Source organism: Siphateles boraxobius, unplaced genomic scaffold (genome assembly GCF_051911475.1).
Source record: "Siphateles boraxobius isolate OS27281-9 unplaced genomic scaffold, OSU_SipBor_1 130, whole genome shotgun sequence".
In the NCBI taxonomy this organism is placed as follows: Eukaryota; Metazoa; Chordata; class Actinopteri; order Cypriniformes; family Leuciscidae; genus Siphateles; species Siphateles boraxobius.
Window position 1 is genome coordinate 12,553,857 of NW_027508734.1, and position 19,797 is coordinate 12,573,653.

At 38.8% G+C, this 19,797-nt stretch overlaps 1 protein-coding gene and 1 long non-coding RNA gene across 3 annotated transcripts; one reads left to right on the top strand and one right to left on the bottom strand.

Annotated features, from left to right (window-relative positions):
• The first annotated feature begins 376 nt into the window (after positions 1–376).
• On the top strand, positions 377–1,961 carry LOC143737023 (uncharacterized). The gene is made up of 3 exons (XR_013203609.1): positions 377–426; positions 536–615; positions 1,833–1,961. It is a non-coding gene; the product is annotated as an uncharacterized LOC143737023 (long non-coding RNA).
• Positions 1,083–19,236, bottom strand: LOC143737022 (stereocilin). Of its 2 annotated transcripts, none has more exons than XM_077227927.1 (30): positions 19,116–19,236; positions 18,595–18,739; positions 17,379–18,512; positions 16,749–16,773; positions 16,158–16,653; positions 14,788–15,669; positions 14,612–14,674; positions 14,087–14,212; positions 13,560–13,726; positions 13,290–13,476; positions 13,094–13,209; positions 12,884–13,016; positions 12,625–12,807; positions 11,812–11,850; positions 11,567–11,737; positions 11,304–11,453; positions 10,705–10,763; positions 10,380–10,503; positions 9,906–9,988; positions 9,686–9,821; positions 8,579–8,775; positions 8,368–8,458; positions 8,118–8,277; positions 7,871–8,040; positions 7,633–7,788; positions 7,407–7,549; positions 7,167–7,315; positions 6,974–7,071; positions 1,737–1,884; positions 1,083–1,561 (listed from the first exon to the last, which is right to left on the bottom strand). In XM_077227927.1, the coding sequence occupies exons 2-30, from the start codon at positions 18,656–18,658 to the stop codon at positions 1,473–1,475; spliced, it is 5,739 nt and encodes a 1,912-aa protein (XP_077084042.1). In that variant the 5' UTR covers positions 18,659–18,739; positions 19,116–19,236; the 3' UTR covers positions 1,083–1,472. The 2 variants fall into 2 exon arrangements, with proteins under 2 accessions (XP_077084042.1, XP_077084041.1); XM_077227926.1 differs by having other exon boundaries at positions 14,612–14,677.
• Between the last annotated feature and the right edge of the window lie 561 nt (positions 19,237–19,797).

A 19,797-nucleotide genomic window follows, 5' to 3' on the forward strand; every position in this document is an offset into this window, starting at 1 on the left:
TGTTGATAAAAGAAAACCAACTCATATAATTTCATGTTTAATTGATTGATTAAATATTTAATCGTGATTTTAATATTTTATCAAATATATTACATTTATGATGATAGGAACATAAAAAACGTAGACCCATACAGTCAATAAACGAATATATCTATATCTGTTGTCTCTACAATTAGACAAAAATAGAATTATTGTAATCAAAATAACAATAATTATTTAAGGAATTCATGGGGCATGGTTAGGATTCTTTTAAAATGTTTAATTCATAAACATCTTTACACTCTTCCCTTTACAGCTGTCCCAATTCCAGACTTAAATATATATATAATTGTTTTATTCTTTATGGATGTGCTGTTGGGGTCACATTACATTCAACCCCAAGACGTGTTGGATTGTGTTCGAACTTCGCAGAATAGACCACACCTGGTATTTGATAATTCTTCTTTATTTTAACATAAACTTGATCATGGGACTCTGAGTTTTTTTATTCTATTTTTTTTTTAGCAAACTTAAATATGTTAATTTTCTTATTAAGCACAACAGCAGTCTCACCACTCCTTGAGTAGGCTACGATGATGAAAAGCAGCCCTTCAGGTTGGAATGCAAATTAGGCGGGTAAGTGCTTCCTCTCTCGCGCACCCATCAATTAGTTTGGGAACATCTAACCACAGCTGACTTAATGATCCAGATAATGACGCTCCTGAAGCCCAAACTCATTATTGTCACGTCAACTGGGATCACGTTTCAAAGTGAATATTTCATATTTCCCTTCTTGCTTGCCATAATGGTGATATTCAAGCATCGTTGGTTTGTTGACCGAAGGTCAAGCTGTTTTATTTGTCAGTAGTCTTTGTAAAGGCAATTCAACGAACCGACAATTTATTCGATCGACAGTTTGTAGCTAACTGTATATCATTATGAATGCATTAGAAACTTTGAAATGCTTATGCCCCTCAACCTAAAAGCTACAGTTCTGTCTGCAATTATGAAAAGAGCCATTCTTGATAGATTTGTTTGGAAAAGTCTTGGACATAGACTTAAAATTAATGCATTTTCATATACTGCACAGAAGAAGAAGAAAAAAGAATCTGGCTTGTTTATTTGTGCATTACTGAAGTGTCAGATGAATCTGTGTATACAGAACCATGCAAGAGACAAATTATTGGAAAAGTCTTGCATATACTGTATCATCAGAGTGAAGTCTGTCGTTTTCACCAGAAGGACCAGTTGTGAATTTTGAATAAACACTACGAGGTCAAAAATGGTTACAGGTTGAAATGAAAGGTTTAAAAATGTGAACCTGCACGGATTAATTGTTAACAATAAGACCTATAACATGCATTGAGAAAATACAGTAAATTTTCATTTTAATTTAACTTTAAATAATGCTTAAAGTTTCTGTAAATTATGTAAAAATGTTAGTTTAAGAATTCAATAAATAGGAACAAATAAATAGCCTTAGGTCATAATCTTTATAATAGAATCCACAATGTGCAGACAAAAAGTAATAAACATTTTGTAAAGCTGCTGGCAGACCGTAACGATGGTGCCTGGTTCCTGCCTGCAGAGACAAATATATTGTTTAGTAAAATTACAGATTTATGACTACTGACAACTATATGCAATTCTTTCAACTACCAACATATATTTAAGGATTCACATAAGTGCATGACAGGAGGTTAAGCTGTTCTCAGATCAACTGAAAAGAATGGTTTGGACAGAACGAGACTGCTTACCTCTGTGCTCAAGCATGAGTTCGCCTTCATACTGGGCCATGCCAAGTGCTTGCCTTTGTTCACTGTCTAATTCTGCCCACTGCTCCTCTGTCACAGCACACGCTTGTTCAGAGCTCAGCCAAGACAGCTGCGTGGCACTGAATACCACCTGAAATAATGAGACGCATGTCTGATGAACAACTGTTGGCAAAGATTCAGGATCTTATTTACATTGATCTTTGCTTGGAAGCTCTTAGTTTCAGGTAAGTCATCTAAGAAACATAAATGCTCATTAGGGCCCAGTACAAATACTGTATATATATATTTTTTTTAAAAATAACTATAGCAGCTGGGTCGCTATACAACCCACCAACTAACTAATCGAGTAATTGACCTTAACTGGAGGATGACCTCCACAATTATGTTGGTTTGGGATTCACCTGATTCTGCTTAGATGCTTTTACGTTGATCAGATCACAGGTGGACAACACTAAAGTAAATACAGGTGTAAATGGGGTCTGAAACTTCCGATCGCTTCCAGAGGTAGTCGAAAACGCATTACATCGGATTGCTTTTGTAGTGAAGATGTTCATGTGGTCGAATGCGATTGAACAGGAGAAACAGACACAAAAGTCCGCCTACGGACTTAATGAGTAAACATTATGGGAAGCACGGGATTTAGGGCGTTTTCACACCTGAAAGTCCGCACCAAGGTCCGAACCAAAGTTCACATTTTGATACATTTTATACTTTCAGAAAGTTTTGGTTTGGGTTCACACTGCAATTATGCGAGCGCACTAAAGAACTTTACGTGACATACTTGCATAGCTGTCAACCCTCCCGTTTTTTCCGGGTTTCTCACGTATTTTAGCTCTTTTCCCGCTGTCTTCCCGTTTTAGTATTTTCCCGTAAAATATCCCGTATTTTTACGCTCTGATTGTGTGAGACGTACAAGCTCGGGCAGATTCGGCTTGAAGTTGTTCATCCTCGGATGCGGCGCCGCAATCGCTGTTACAAAAAAAGCCGTGCACACAGCAAAGCGAAATGTGGTCTTGTGCACCCAACTGGTCATTTTTGCCGCGCGCACCTTCGCGCTCAAGCGGACGCGTCGAGTATAAACCATGGTATAAACAAAGCTTAACCCTAACTCCGTGTCAGCGTGCGCTCTGGGGCCGTATTCACAAAGAATTTTATTTTACCACTAGGAGTACTCCTAAATCACACTAAAATATTTTAGCTAGGAGTTTTCTCTTAAAAGTTATTCACGACGCCTTTCAGACCTACTCTTAGTAAGGAAAAATGACAATGCCTAAACTAAGAGTGAGTCTCCGTTGCTATGGATGACGTCAATTCTCATGCACGAGCTTCCTCGCAATGATCACGGTGATTGGTTGTTCGATGACAGGGCCATCATGCGGAACATAACACAGTCGCAAAAAATCATGGAATTACGTCATCTAAATATGTCTGTGTCCTACACAAAATAATAATAGTAATGTCATCGAAATGCATATATAATGACATGTTTGTGCAGGCCCCAGTGAAGTGTAATTCTAAAAAGGCAGAGAGAGAGAGAGAAAAGTGGTGAATTCAATTAAATTAAATCAAGGTAGCCTAATACCCTAATGAAACCGCCACTTGCCCAATAATGAAAAACGACACTTGCATTAACACTTGCTTGGTTAATTGACATCCTATTAGTATGGAAGTTTCCGCCACTGAATAAAAATAAAAATAAATAATTGCGACTTTTTATCGAGATATGAAGTCAGAATTGTGAGAAATAAAGTCGCAATTGCGAGATATAGGAAGTCGCAATTGTGAGATAAAAAGTCCCAATTACCTTTTTTATTTTTCATTCTGTGGCGGAAACAAGCTCATAGCCTAAATAGACTAGGCTACTTAAAGCAAGGAAATGTTGCTCCTACTGAAGTAGCCTAATGTAATAGTTGAATGACGGTGGATTATGAACTCGCCAAAACGGAAAAGAAAGCCTAACTGGACGCAGGATCAGTTACTGCTGCTGGCCCAGTTGGTGCTGTAAAAAAAAAAAAAACATAATAAAAGGGAAATTCGACACTGGGATGTCAAGCAAAACTAAGCGTGAGACATGTGAGAGATTTTGTTTGCAGATCAATGCAGCTTTCCCGCTTGTGTCGCGGACCCCGGACGACTGCGAGATTTTAAGATCCTTTGTGAATAGGTCTTAGTGAGTTAGGAGTCCTCTCGACTTCTTTTAAGCTGTCCCAGACTTAGGTGCTACTTTTAGGGCTAAAATGCTTCGTGAATTACTCTTAGTGAAAAAAATTAGGAGTCCTAAAGTTAGGAGTGGCACGCCCATTATTTTTAGGAGTTGCTCCTAAATTCGCCAGTTAGGAGCTACTTTTAGCCTTAAAATTCTTTGTGAATACGGCCCCAGATCTGTAAAGGGGCACAGACCTCTACCAAATCATCTCCTGCAGCAGCCTCCGAACTTCCGAAGCACCACTAACTCCGCCTCCGTTTCCCTCGTAAGCTGATATTAGTATTTAAACATTCTCTATGATAAAAAATGTAACAAATATTTTAATAACACGATTTTGGCGGTTATAGAGTTCTAATGACGGTGTTCAACTATAACCGTCGGTCTCACGGTTACGGTCACACCCCTAACACACACACACACACACACACACACACACACACACACACACACACACACACACACACACACACACTGTCTCTCTCTACCTCTCTCTCTCTCTCTCTCTCTCTCTCTCTCACACACACCCACTGTCTCTTTCTCTCTCTCATACACACACACACACACTGTCTCTTTCTCTCTCTCACATATGTAGGCCTATATGTAGTTATAAACTCTTTAGATTGTTAATGATTAGTGCTTTTTTTTTTAAAGTTTGTGGGTAAGAATCGTGTAAAAAAATCCCTTATTTTGGGGATGGATTCCGGGAAATCTCCCTTATTTTCAATGTTCAATGTTGACAGCTATGTACTTGCGTCCTGTCGTCATCATCTATGTGGGCTGCATCTCGACATTGATTGGTTTGTAAATGGACGTGCGTCTGACGTCAGCGTGTTGTCAATGCGGCGGGTAACTTTGACATTATGAATGAACAGACGCATATCGTTGCAACTGTATTGTTATTTGTATGGCATAATTACCTGCAGCACCAACTATACACAAGGCTAGTTCAAATTCGCCAAATGAACGTCCTCGTCGTGCGAACATTTTATCGTCGCCGGCAGGAAAGGAGGAGAAGACTGCAAGCAATCATGCCAGCTCTTTTTTTGTGTGAATTTTTTCCAGTTGACTTCTAATTATGTCATCAGACCATACTTCAATTAAAAACCTCGTCTCCTCCTCTCCCCATGTGCGTACGGCTCATTTTTCCTGCCATCTTCTGTTTTTTCGGCTATGCGGGAACCACCGGAACTTCCTGTAAAAGGTCTGAAAGTCCGAACCATACAGAAATGCTTTCACACTAGAAACGAACCAAACCTTTGTTCCGTTTGATCCGGACCGAGACTACCTCTTTTCGTCGGACCAAATTTAATCTGTTTGGTCCGGACCGTGGTCCGGGGGAGGTTTCAGACCTGCAATTTTGATTCGGACCAAACTGAAAAGTCCGAAAGTCCGGACCAAGCAAGGTAGGTGTGAAAGGGCCCTTAACCCTTAAACAACTGTCGGCTGAAGACCCAAGTTTGCTTTGGAGACGAAAAAGGTACCAAGCAAAATGTTCTTTCACCATTCCTGATTTCTAACACACTCAGTGCGTTCACTGTGGTCTTGCGGCTATCAGAGCAGATACAAGAGCTGCTGCTCTTTGCATGTTTTTCCGTTGTCTCTGGTCGTGTATTCATATGTAAATTACGCAAGCTTATTTTGTCCATCAGATCAAAACATCTGAAAAAGCCCATAGATTTGCCCACCCATAGACCCTCCGCTTGAAATCAGGACAGAAGTGGTTAAAAGTGGACAATAGAGACAGATTAAAACACATGTTGTAAACGGAAATGTGTCTCCCTCGTCTACTTTTGGTCCGAACGGCCAAAAACGCATCTTAATACCATGTGTAAATAGGGCCTTAGAGTAGTATTTTCATAAGACGTAATTGCATTCAAAAACAAGAGAATGCATGAGTTTCCAGACGTGTGGGGCTATTTTAATCCAGACATTGCATCCTAACTCTTTCCAGACAGCATTTTTTTTTTAAGTTGCCAGCCACCGCCAGCATTTTGGGTCATTTTGACAAAAATTTCATGGCCCCCAGAATATATTGTTGTAAGTATCTGTATCTGAATGTGCAATATATCAAAAGAAAGAACAGCCCCTCTGCTTTAAAAAAAATTCGGTTTTATTCAAGCTTCATGCCTTCTTTTTTTATCAACACTTTAAATGTGGGTAAGTTTCATTTTGAGCAAAAAGCTGAGAAAGTCACGTTTTTGTCAAAGACTATGTCTGGATCAGATTCATTATGATGATCAAAACACAGATGAAGTAGATCGAGTCCATCAACACCCCTAAACCTTGCACAGTCCTATACAACTTGCTGGGTCGACATTTCATTCAGTAATTTATGCTGTTTATTGTTGATGATTATTGTCATATTCATCTGCTTTCATATGAGGTCGCTCATTTTTGCTTCTTCTTTGCCTGTGTTTGATCTGGAGAGATGTACTCATTTAGGAGATGCGTAATAGTGCCCCCTACCTTATAACAGTGATAACATGGATAGCCATAAAATCTCATCAATGGCAGGGAAGTGTTTCGTCATAAAAGACGACACAACTTGTCAATGGTGGGGAAAGAGTTTATGTGAAACCATGGCCTAAACGTTTATCTGAATGTATATGGCTGTAGCAGGGTCTCTGTAAATGGGAAGAATTGAACTGTTTTAACGTACAAACTGTCTAAAGGTGCGGTCATGTACCGTTTTTCTGTGAATTTTGCGGGTGAAATACAGTAATTTTAATAGGAATTAAGAATCGCGCATTAGGATTTCCCCATGCAGATTTCGCAAAAGGTGGTTGTGTGTATTTGTTGGATTGACCAAGAAAAAGCTGCTTGGTTTGAAAGTGACTTCTGTATGATCTATTGACAATAGACAGATACGACAAATATGAGAGAAAGCATACATAAAGTAGTCTACCTCACTAAGGTTATTAAATGATTAATTAACTATTGAAGTGTAACAATGAACAGAAAATAACAGAACAGAACATGAAAATAAATGAAAGCATAAATATCCATCACTCACAGCCAGTTTTCTAGGAGGTATTAAGGTTATTGCTGTTGGCGTCAGTCCTTCCACTTGCTCTTTTATAAGTGCAGACAATACCACATCTTCCAGACCAGCTGAGGACATAGAATCAATTTGTCTTATTCTTTTTATGAGCCTGCCCATTTTGTCATGCTATTGAACCGATTGTAATCGAATCCACAGTCAGTACCTGCCAAGGTTCCAATCTCAGTAAAGACCTCAGAGCCCCAGCTGCTGACTGGACCGAAGCCCAGAGGATTGGATAGGCGTGACGTCAGCGCCTCGGTCTGTTGCTCAGAACACGGCAGTACCATCTCCCTCAGAAACAAAGCGGCCACACTAATGGGCACAAACACAACTAAATGCTTTCAGCGATTTTAAGGTGAATCATATTACATTTTGGGTCGTGTACATAGATTTGTCCACTGACCTTAGGTTGGAAGGATCTAGACGGGAAATTTCAGAGGAACTGAAGCCACAAAGCAGATGTCCAAGGGAAACAAGCTCCACTACATCAAGTTCTTCGGGCTTCCGTTGAAGTCGCTTCATTATGCCAAGGACAACTGCTCTCATCTGTTAAAAAAATAAATAAATAGAAGTGATGTATCTTCCCTGTTTATGATATCAGGCTAATCCAAACAACTGTAAAAACATACTTTCTTTGTGCTCCACCCATTGAGGCTTCCAAGATGGGCCACCACTGCCAGACTGGACAAGTTGACAGCCTGTAGCTCTCTTTCCCCCATCTCGGTCACTATGCAACCCAGTTCCAACACCTGCTCTGGTTTAAGCTGCTTCACTGGTTTATACACCTAAGATAATAGTTGTTGTGTGAAAAAAAAATATTGAATAATCATTGAACAACAGCATTTGGACAAGCACTTGCGGCTTAACTGGTCTGAGTTCCATCCAAAGTGCTTCACGTTGTTCCGCGTCAAGTGTGTCATCCTGACCAATGAACTCAACACATGTCTTCAGCTCCCTCCTCTTCATTCGATTCAGCTGATAGTACCTCCAGGCCGAGGGAAATGTCCCTTTAATGTCTGCACAGCTTGGGATGGGCCCTAGTAAGCAACAATACATGATTTACCTATCCGAAGAGGTCATAAATAACATCAGATGGATTCTGTGCACAACTCACCCCTTCTCATCCACCATCGACCATTAATGATCCTGTGGATGAGACCGTTCATCTTTTCTCGTAGTCCTTTCAGGTCCAAACAAGCTTTTCCCACTTCACTGTTTTTCCAAAGCCACTGGCTCATCAGAACCTGTTCAACTGTGTCTCTACCTAAATCAACCTTGAAGGGAAAAATGTAGAAGTTCAATGTGATGAAATCCTGCACCATATTGAGCTTTGGTCGAATGAATAGGCATGTGTTTCCCTTTACCAGTGGTAGGGATCTTATCTGCTGAGGTGAAAGGGTGAACACAAGTCTTCCCACATGCTCAACATCCCCTACTGTCCATGTTTTTGGTTCTCTGTTGCAAACAACAGGGACTTTTTGTATTTTGCTTGCTCAATGAGGATCTACATTTTTGCAGTTGAAGTCAGAACAAAGAGGTTGTCAACTAAATGAAAATGGAACAACTTTGTCTCACCCCAGCATGCCCCTCTCTGTAAGTAAAGCTGATATATGTCTGAAGGTGTCAGAGGGAAAGCAATATTGTTTTAGCTCCTCCAGTTGTAGTTTCAGGGCCTCCCTGTCCATATGAGACAACACATCACTGTCCAGGAATGGCAGAAGAGGGCCGAGCATGTCCATGACGGACCCAGTGAGACCATCTTCAGAGATGCCCTATTGTGCATTACATTTATTAAAAGTGACAGTAAAGACATTTATAATTTTTGACAATGTTACATTGATAATAATAAGAAATGTTTCTTAAGCATCAAATCAGCATATTATTTCTTATTGTAGGACTTTATAACTCACAATTGCGAGTTTATATCTTGCAATTCTGACTTTTTTTTTGCACTTGCAATTTTATATCTCACAATACTAACTTCTTTTTAAGAAATTTTGAGATATAAACTTGCAATTTCAAGTTCTGAAGTCCTACCATTTAAAATAGCTGTTTTCTATTTTATTATTATATTTTATTTTATTATTTATTATATTATATTTTTATGTTGTAATTTATTTCTGTAATGACAAAACAGCTATTAGCCTACTCCAGTTTTCAGTGTCACATGATCCATCAGAAATCATTTTAAAATGCTTATTTGATGCTCAAGAAACCTTTCTTATTATGTTTATGAATTGCGAGTTTATATCTCACAATTCTGACTTTATAACGCAATTGCGAATATATGACACGCAATTCTGAGGAAAAAATCAGAATTGCAAGAAAAAAGTCAGAATTTTTGAGATAAAAAGTACAATTATCAAAACTTCAAAACAAGAGACTTCTTTCAAAAATTTTACAAAAAAACTCCAAACTTTTAAATGGTAGTCAATAAACCATCCAAACCACATCCATATATATATTCCAGATTTTTGGAAATGCGTTTCTGCATTTTGCAACAGTAAAATTGGATTTCAATTATTTGAAAATGAAAACAATCATTTGGTGACTATTTTCCACCTAAAACAGTTACTGGATGAGATCACATTCATCTGGGTCACTGTGAAACTCTTAAAAACTCTTCCGCTGCATTGGATTCAGTCATGAACGTTTGAACAACTGCAATGATTTCGCTCTTACGAGTACATCGATAGCTTTCTCTCCTAAGGCCGTTTGCTTGTGTCGTGGTAGCTGCAGAAACTCAATAAAGTGTTGTTGAACATAGTCTAGAACACTTAAGAATGAGGACGTAGACAGGTGCTCCATCATGGTCAACCTGTGAGACAAAAATACATCAATAAGACCCTGCAATTAAAAGAACAAACAAATGAGATGTTGGGTAGTCAACTGCTGAATTTACGGTAATCTTGCAGCAAATGAGGGGTCCAAGTCATTGAGATTAATATCAGGCTGTTTCCGTAGCTCCACCACAATGCATTTCCTCTGTTGAAACATAACATAAATTGTTTATTTTCTCTCCATTTGCATGTCTAATACCGACATGCTAATGTTCGCTTTCCTAGCCAGTTGAGTCATAGACTTTCATAATGAAAAACATAAGTGAGGCACATTACTTAAAGTAACATGAGCGATGTTAAATCATTTGATTATACAGTTATATTTTTTAATCAAAAATATTATAAACTCTGCATTTTACATTAGGACAGCAAAGGCTTTTAAGTCAAGTCACCTTCATTTATATAGAGCTTTTTACAATACAGATTGTTTCAAAGCAGCTTTACATAGTAATTTATGGTCATGTGTACTGTATATTAAAATGTGTATATTTTAATGGTAATGTGTATATTAAAAAGATTGTTTCTCATATTCTTACCAAACCAGTTCGAAGCCCTCCTGGCAATTTAGTGAGGAACTGCAACAATTCGGAGAAGCCTGACTCATTTACCCATAGCTTCAGCCAATCACAGCTCATGCCACCTGCAATACGACCTAAATCTCTTCAGTGGGAAATAAACATTTTTGTAAGAATGTTATTACATTTCAAAACAATGCAAATACAAAGACCATGCATAATATTTGTGCTATAGATGTTTAGTACCAGACTATGATGCAAAAAAGACCAGCATGAATTTCCAAAGCAAATAGCTGGTAAGGCTAGTTGACCATTCAACAATCATAAAATGCTTGATATCACTTACAGTAGTGTCTCTCTTGTGATGTTTACGGTCCGCTGAATCATTTTGAACAGCATTTGAGCCTGTTGTGTCAAATACAACAAGTGAGTCTGAGAAACTGGATCGCCCTCAAGGTAGTATCTAATACACTTTTGGCTGAGACAAAGTCTTTTTAATGTGGGTGATTATTAATTTAGATTGCCTGGTGGAGGCTATTGTACCACATTAAAATCAATTTGCTTGATGACAGTAGAGGGGCTCAGATTATTAATTTACTGAAAGGCTCCTTTGAAGCATGACAAATAATCAACCAAAGAACTTGAGATCAGCTTTGTCTGGCAAGCGCAGTAGAGGGCACTGAATGTAATGTACAGTGTGCTAGAACTGAACACAAAGTGCTTCCATCATTTCCATAAATTGTTTTTATGCAATTGTGGGGCGAAATAATACATATTTGTAAATCAAATAAGTTAAATTTATATTTAACATTGACAAAGTCTGATGCCTCTGGACAGTGTTAGCTGAAGGCTTACAAAATGTCTGTTTTCATACATCCATACGAGAGTTTGTGAACTAGAAAAAAGGCAAGCTTGCTAAAACCAAAGATGAAATTAGGGTTGTACCTGTTGATGAGACCAGGGCATATGCTTATACAGAGGTATGTGTTGAAGAACTGTCTCTCCATTTAGATCTGACATTAATTTCTTCAAGGAGACGAATGGAAGAAGACATTGCAGTTGCTGTGTTATATTTGCAGATGTACGTTCCAGACCCTTCAAACAAACAGAATGTTTTCATGCCCCAACAGACCAAACCAAATCTAATGCATACGCACAAATGGTAAATTGGAGATGGTTTTGTCTAAAATAAAAGCAGAAGTTCAAACCTGTTGGAGTGCAAAATGGACCATCGCTCGATGAGCAGGTTGCAGGTCAGACAGCAGTGAACTCCAACACCGACAATCAGGTGTAGACTCGGGTACAACCAACTTTCTCAAGAAAGAAGGCCCCAGACCCAGAAACAATGGCTTCAATCTGCAGAGTGTGTTGGCACTGAACTAAACAGGATTGAGACTGTGAACACAAGACTCACTTAAAATAAGTATCATAATTAGTCAGGTATACAGCTTACATTTGTTCCTTCTGCTATTTTGTTCAGTATCTGGAATGCCTGCATTAAAAGAAATGGAAAATGGTTCTAATATATAGGTGAAATCATGTAATGCACGTCCAGTGACTATACAATATCATTCTATCAGGGTTGTGCAATATTCAGAATTGAGAAATTGGCATCTGCCCAATGGACCCTTTTCACAGAATGTGATGATGTGTTTGCACAGTTACTAACATCTTAAATCTAGCAAAGTTAAATTAATATATTTTTTTTAATTTCAATGTACATTTATAACAATATACATTGCTTTATATTACCATGGCCACCATAATCGAGCTCTCTGGGGTTTTTTTTTCTACTTTTGGAAAGTCGTAGAAATGCTATTATAGATTTTTTAATTTTCCAATTGGATCAAATGGGATTGCAAAATTGATATTTGTTGTAGTTTCCGTTCACCTCTATACAAGTTTACTCGACAATGACAACTTCCTTGTCTGAAAACCCTGAAAATGTGAAGAGTCCATTCATGAGTTGGAATTTGAAAAGGAATAGAACTCTATCTATCCATCCATACATCATTTAGTTGTTCTCTCTATCTGTCATTCTATATATCTGTATATATCTGTCTATATCTATCTATAAACTTTAAAATATCAGGCTTTAAGGCAACTTTCAATGTGTCTTGACAAACTTTGCTTGTCAAGTTAAAATGTTTTATAATTCTACAATTCTGCCTGTTGTTCAAATTCAGGAATTGAATTGGAATTTAAAAGGCCTTCTAAATTCAGTTCTGAATGGTGCACAACCCTGCATTCTAATATGCTTGCTTACCTGTGCAGGTGGGAAAGTTGGCATGCCTGGCAGAATTACCAGATCCATCAACTCGCTTGAGGACAACGGCTCCAAAAATGTTGCGCCCATTTGTGGCAGCATACCATGTAATGAGGCCATTGCCGAAGCTGATAAGATGGTGGCATTTAAAGAGTTAAGGGCCATTCCAAGCCAGTGCGACAGCTGCAGATAAAATAAATCTACATGAATTACACTTCAAACATTATTATAAAATGCATTACATCTAGAAAAGTCTCACTCTGCCACTTCCACTGACGTGTCCCCCTGACACACATCGAGCCAGCTGCTGCCACAGGATGGGTGAGAGATTTGATGAAGACAATAGCTGATGCAAGTCCTCAGAGTCAAGGTAACATACAAGAACTCCTAACCTGTTGTGAGAAACATGGTGTTTTGTTTTGTACTTGTTATTTATAAATGTCAAATGATATTGAACTTGAATTTGTACCTCATTATGTTGTCACTCGTCAGGTTCTTCCCCCTGGCAAAGACGGAACGAAGTACATGGTGCCCCCTTGTGGCATCCAAACTGCTGTTCCCCAGCATCTCCATTAAGGGCGTGAGCTGTCAAACATTCAGATGTAACTTTCAGCATGTGAAAAGTAGAAAAAAAAGTAGGATTCCCTGAAGGAGCCATTACTTACTTGTTGAGATGTGAGCTGCTGAAAGTGACTGACTGGGAGATGTGGAAGTAAGGGTAGAATGGAGCTGAGGAAGTATGGAGGCCATGTAGGGACATCTCCTGCTTCGCTGGACTGCAACAGGCGCTTTACGAAGGCTTGTTTTTGTGGAGACTTCATCTCAGAGCTGTGATCCCTAATAGCCATCAGTCTGGAGCAATTGAACAAGAGTTGAAATCATGAACATGTGGAGCACTGAATTATGAGGATATAATTTCTATATGATCCACTTACACACTTTCATTGACCATGAGAGAGGCAGGGAAGGTCATAATGTCAGAGACTGACATGTATGGTATAAATTGAGAAAGGTCGATGAAAAGCTCTGGTGTGACACGTGGAAACTTGTGAATGAAAGCAGCTGTCATGGTTTCCATGGCCTCTTGTTCTTTTGGAGAGACCTGTGAATGACACCAGTTGAATGTACATACTCCTAAGTAGGGATGCATGATAAATTGGTATTATGTTGGTTAACTGATACTGTTGGTTAAGTCATACTGTTCATTATAGTGTTGCAATGCAAAAAATTACTTGTAGCATTTAAAATGTTTGATTTTTGTTTTTACTGTTTTATTTTTTTAGTCAAAAAACAAATTATCAGGAAGAATTCACTTCATAAATCATTTTAATTTTAATTTAACATTATATGACTTTTTCTCAGCCATAACATGAAAATGATCATCTTATCAGTATCGTCCAGATCTCACTCTTTTTGAATAACATCTAAAATGAGCTCAGTCATGTAAAATGTTTTTGTTCACCTGTATAGTTTCCACTTGAAGTTGATCCCAACTCTGATGAACTTGGGAAAGGAATCTTTTCACAGCATCTTTTTCTGCCGACAGAACTACACTGCGAATACTCTCTCTAGGCATCTGTAGGTACTCCTTAGAGTATATAAATGTCAGCATTAGATATTGACAAATGTATACTGACAAAAAAATGTAGTTTTGAGAACTATATTTTAAATGCTGGGTCTGAATTGGGTTTAACTCAAACGTTTTCAAACTTGGTTATGCAAATGTAAAATAACTATATTGAAATTAAATTATATTTTAATTATTCCATCTAGTTTTAGCACAATGATAATTTTGGAGTCAACATGTCTTTATATCACACATTTTCTCACATAGTAAAAATAGGTCTTTACATGAACATATTTATCGCTATCTTCATATTTTAAAAATGGGAATTATTACATTTAGGACTCTCTTGCAATAAAAAAGTTTGAAAACCCTTTGGTTGAACTGACAAGGTAAGTTACCATCCAAGGCAATGAGTTATACCTGCATTAAAAATCTTAAAGCAGAAGAGTTGCCTCCCCTCTGAATAAGATCCCACAGGACAGGCTGCTGGGGAGAAAAGACTTTGAAAATGAATGCATCAAGCAGCATGGTTATTTAATAATAAAATACTTGTTGTACTAGCAATGGAAGTCGCAACTTTTCAATGCAAGACATACACTGAAACAGCTTAAAAGGTCTTCTTTTAAGGTAGAGTTTTGCTCTCTCTTCAGGTAGACGGCAACAGTGTGAAGTACACTTATGGATGCGTCTGGCCGTAGAGTGGCCCAGAAGGAAGCATTGTCCTGGAGGCTGGACAGAAGAATGGCCTGACCCAGGCCCTGACGCACCTCCCGTTCTCCCTCCTCCAAACCCGCTGAGAGCCCTACCACAAAGTCCAACACTCGAAGCACGTAGCTTACTGTAGCCAACCAACCCGTACGTTCATCCATTACTCCTTCGCATAGAGTGAGCTTATGAATGGCTTCTTGTAGAATGGGAAATGGGTTCACACAAAGTTGAGAAGTGTCAAAGTCATATGGCGCTGGCAGCATGTCAAACAGCTTCTGGAGGACACACTTGGCGCCCTGTGTTTCTTCAGAGTTCAAACAGTAATCTAAGAGCGAAGGCAGCTTTAGAACTAATGTGAGGTATAGTGAGATGTTTTTGCAAATAGAGTCCTTCAATCCAGCTTTACTTCTGCAAAGTTCAAGGGCGGTGAAGTTCATAAATTGCTCTGCCTTCCAGTTTGAGTAGTCACAGTTGTCTATGTGGACACCATTAGAGTCATTAGGGATTTTGGAGCAGTACTCCGCCGCCCAGCTCCCATCTTGTGGCATTTGAGATGACTCAATTCCACACAAAGAGGCAATAAGGGCTGTGTTATTGGGCAGAAAACACCTTCTAAAATCCTGGGCAGTTAGAGTTTTGCTGCTTAGCAATGCTAAGCAATCCTCGGTGGCGTCTGGAGGAGATCCCCCCGAAACATCGTTGGAGAGCTGAAGACAGAGGTCATCAATACTTGACTGGTTGAGGTAATGGTAATCCCTTGTAGATTCTACCTGAGAAAATTTCACAGAAAAGCAATTCAGGCAGATTTAAGGTGTTTAATCACATATAAACACACATACATTGAGCGCACCAACACAGCTTGTGTGTCGCACACTAGAACAAACTTCATTGGTTCTCACGCAGCAAGTCCGTTTGAGCTTCCATGTTTATTATATATTAAGTGCTCTATGTATGTGTGTTAAACACTGTTTACATGTAAATAAAAGACTAAATTAAATCTGTTCATCATATAAAAGGGTCGTGTCTCTTCACAAAACTTGGATTAAACTGCTAAATGACCATAAAACCTTTTTCGATCTTCTAAATTTTAGTCACCTGTGCTTTCGATGGAGGGACAGAAACCTGACAGGTTTTATTTAAAATATATCTTAATTCGAAGATTTACCAAAGTCTTACGGGTTTGAAACTATGTGATGGTGAGTAACGGTGAGTAAATTCATGACAGAATTTTCCTGAAACTAAATGTAGCTAAATTTACCTGATGTGCATGTTGCAGCCAGAATGTAGAGTTGGCACACACTGTTTTGTTAAATTCGTGAGTGAAGAATTCGCTGCAAACGTGAGCCCAAAGAAAATCTTCCTCAGCTGCCGAGAGGTACCAAGCAGCATCGGAGCAGGTCGCATGCAGGTCTACCCCATAATGGTTGACTTCAGAGTCCTCTGAGCCACCCTCTCCATCAAAAAGATTGCAGTAGAGGAAGACGGTAAAATTTGAGACCCCAGTGAGACCAGGGATAGAGTCATTACAGGCAGCTTCTAGAATCTCTGATGATGGTGAGGGATTTGAATCACTCTGCTCATGGACTTTTAGCTGGGATTTGTGAAGTTTAGGCCTTCTAAATGAGTGCTGAGGTTTCAAAGTCCTTGTTTCCTCTTCTGGAGAGGGGCAGGTCATGTAAGATGGCATTCTGGGTAAACCATCTGACCTGAAACCCATCGCTTGAGCATTCCATGTCAAGTTATGTCTAATTCCCCTGTACAAAGAGGACAAAACCCTGTTAATTTATGATAACTTTCTTTATACACTTAGAAATTAGTTTGAAATGTTTCTGATTCTCGTGACACTTACCACAATATTAGCTGCCTGAGGTCACCTTTACAAAGAAACAATGGAAAAGTTATGGGTGAATAGTTTATTGATACAAATCACAGATGATCGCAGAACACTGTTGATTAATTAAGGAAAATGGAGAGCTGCGCACTGTATTATACAATTGGCCTTGATGTAACAGCATAGCTGTGCACATAATACCAGGGGTGTACAGTTACCAGCATAAAAAAGAGGAAATTATCCAGGCTATAGAATTTAGAGTAACAAAGATCTGGTTAATGACTATGCCAGGGTTGTGCGACATTCAGAATATAATTGAGATTGCTTTTTAAAATTAAATGACTTACATTTGAATTGAAGTAGCAAAAATGATGCAGAACTGCAATTTGAATTTGAATGTAGAAAAGTAGAATCAAAATGAAATGGAAAGATGCCTGTAATTTTTAACTCGATAAGCATAGTATTTCAAGAACTTAAAATTATGCTTTAAGTCTTGTTCGAAGGTTTGAAGGTTTATAAGCCTTGTTGACAACAAGATAGGGAGATCATGAATCCAAGTTCATTAGATAATGAATGTTACAGGTTAACTATATGGATCCATATGCTAGAGCCTGTTAAAGGTTAAAAAAACAGCAGGACTATACTTGCCTACAGAACATCTTCCATGATGACTGTACTGTGATTCGCCCACCATGATGCTTACATCATCCAGCAGTGCCTTGGTCATATGTGACACTTTTCTTCTCAGATTACTATACACAGTGCGGCCAACATTGTGCAGAAATCCATGTCTGAGGTTATCCAAGCCCTGCAGGAGGGCGGGATTACGCTCTGCGAACTGTACTGCCCTTTCTCCTGCGTTTGACCTTGACAAAGCCTGAAGAAGCAGTGCCTGCATAGAAGCAAGGCTCTCTGAATCAGTGCCTGACTTGTTCAACAAGAGCTGCTCCTCATGAAGTACCTCGGGTGGCACGAAGAAGGGTTTAAAACGCCCTGTGGAGAGTGTGGAATCTCTTTGATTGTTTTCCACACTCACCGGGTGTAGACTGAGCACAGGTTTCCAGTTCCTGGTCTCCATAAAGCTGATGAGCTGCTCAAGCCAGCTTAGGTTAAAGGCACAATCGTTTCGTCCTTTCAGGACACAGATGAAACCGTGGAGACCTGCGACAGCCTGGCCATACGTCCCACTGACCATAGCTTGAAGAACAGTTTCAAGCAAGGCACTGATGGTCTTCCAATTCTGAGAAACAAAAGTCAAGATGGGTTTTTGAGGCTGGCGTTCAGTGAGGGTCAAAATGCTCTGTACCAACCCAAGAAGTCCATCCCAATGTGGGCTGCCCCTGAGCGACAGAAACAGATCCTGGAGTCTGAAGGTGGGTCGCGGGGGACTTTTCCCATCCCAAATTCCAAGAGATGTTTCCCTTCCAGTCTGAAGAAGAGAATAGAGCAGGTTCTCCCAAAACTGGTCATCACTAAAAGGTTGCTGACGATCATCTATCTCTGCGCTCATCTCTTGCAGATACATGGAGATGTTATAAAGGAATCCAGACAGCCTGTTTCGATCGAAGGCTTTGTTTAAAGATGGGAGACTTGTGCTTTTCCTTGGCAGGACACCTAGAGACTTGAGACCTCCCATAATGCTCCTCACTATGGAATGAATTTGTTGATCCTTTTGTATTTCTACTGGTGGCTGTACTCTGTGTGGATTCCATCCTCCACCCTTCCTCCATATCTCAACAAGCTCTTTCAAAATCGCCTCCTTCTGGTCCTCTTTTTGGCTCGCTAACATGAGAGGAAGATTCAGTGAAGTTAGACTGCGAAACAGATTAAATGATTGTACCAACAAAAGCCAGAATTGTCTTACCTCTAGCAATGGCTGATATTTGTTCTAGTAAAAGCAAAATCACAACAATTCCCAACTTGCCCATCCTAAGTTCCTTTGCCTCAAGGTAGCACAGACAAAGTCATTTTGTTGTCCTTGTAAGACTGCATTTATGTTCCTTTAGGAGCTGACAGAGACATTCAGAGAGTAAAGTGTCACACTGTGGAGTGCACATGAAATCTTAATGACTATCCACTGTCACTTGGCTAAACTTTCACAAAGAAAAGTTTGCCACTTTAAGTCTAAACCAAGTCTAAAAGAACAAATATTAAACAATTATTTTCAATTTGTTCTTTCTCAGTTTTGTCTTGAAAAACAAGTCATTTAATTAGTATAATTAAATGTGGATTAATTCATGTATTTGTAAAATACTATTACAAATTAGACTGAAAAGGGTTTTTGCAATACTTATCTATATGCATTGTCTTGAAAAATGAAACATTTAATTCTGACATTTTCTAAATTTGTAAAACACTATTAGAATTTTTTCAGTAGCTACTTACATATAGGATGTTGTGTCTGCTTAATCCTGTCCGCATCTGTGAAAATAGATTGGATGCCTCTAGGATTGCGAGTGTGAGCTAATTATTTCTCTCTCTCTCTCTCTCTCTCTCTCTCTCTCTCTCTCTCTCTCTCTCTCTCTCAGCATTTGTCACTTTTTGATCTGCTCCCCCTCCCAGTCTTTGAGATTCAATTGGATCCTCAAAAGCTAAAGCTTCATGTTTCAGCGACATCGTCCCATCATGTGCCAGCTGACTGTGTGCTGGAGTGAGAAGCAGAGGCCAGAGGCTCAGGCATGTAATATGAGAAAAGAGAAAGGCCAAGGAACTTTAAGAGGGTATACTCTTGTATCACAAGGCAATTTCATAGTAATTAAGATTAAAGGAGTTACAAAGGTAGGTCATTACTTCGACTGAGGCTAAAATGGAGCACAGTAGATATACAATAGATAATGCACATTGGCTGCATAATAAACAATTCATCGAATAATAGTTATTTTGATGGTGATATTCCAAATAATATATATATATATCACTTATTCTTTATTGGTTGTAATGATACAGTGTTGATGCCAGTATTATTTTGGTATTATTTAATTATTTATTTACTATTATAGTGCTTATAATAATAATTAATTTTATGTGCTTTTTTAAAATTTTATCAACATATTTTTTTCCTCTTAAA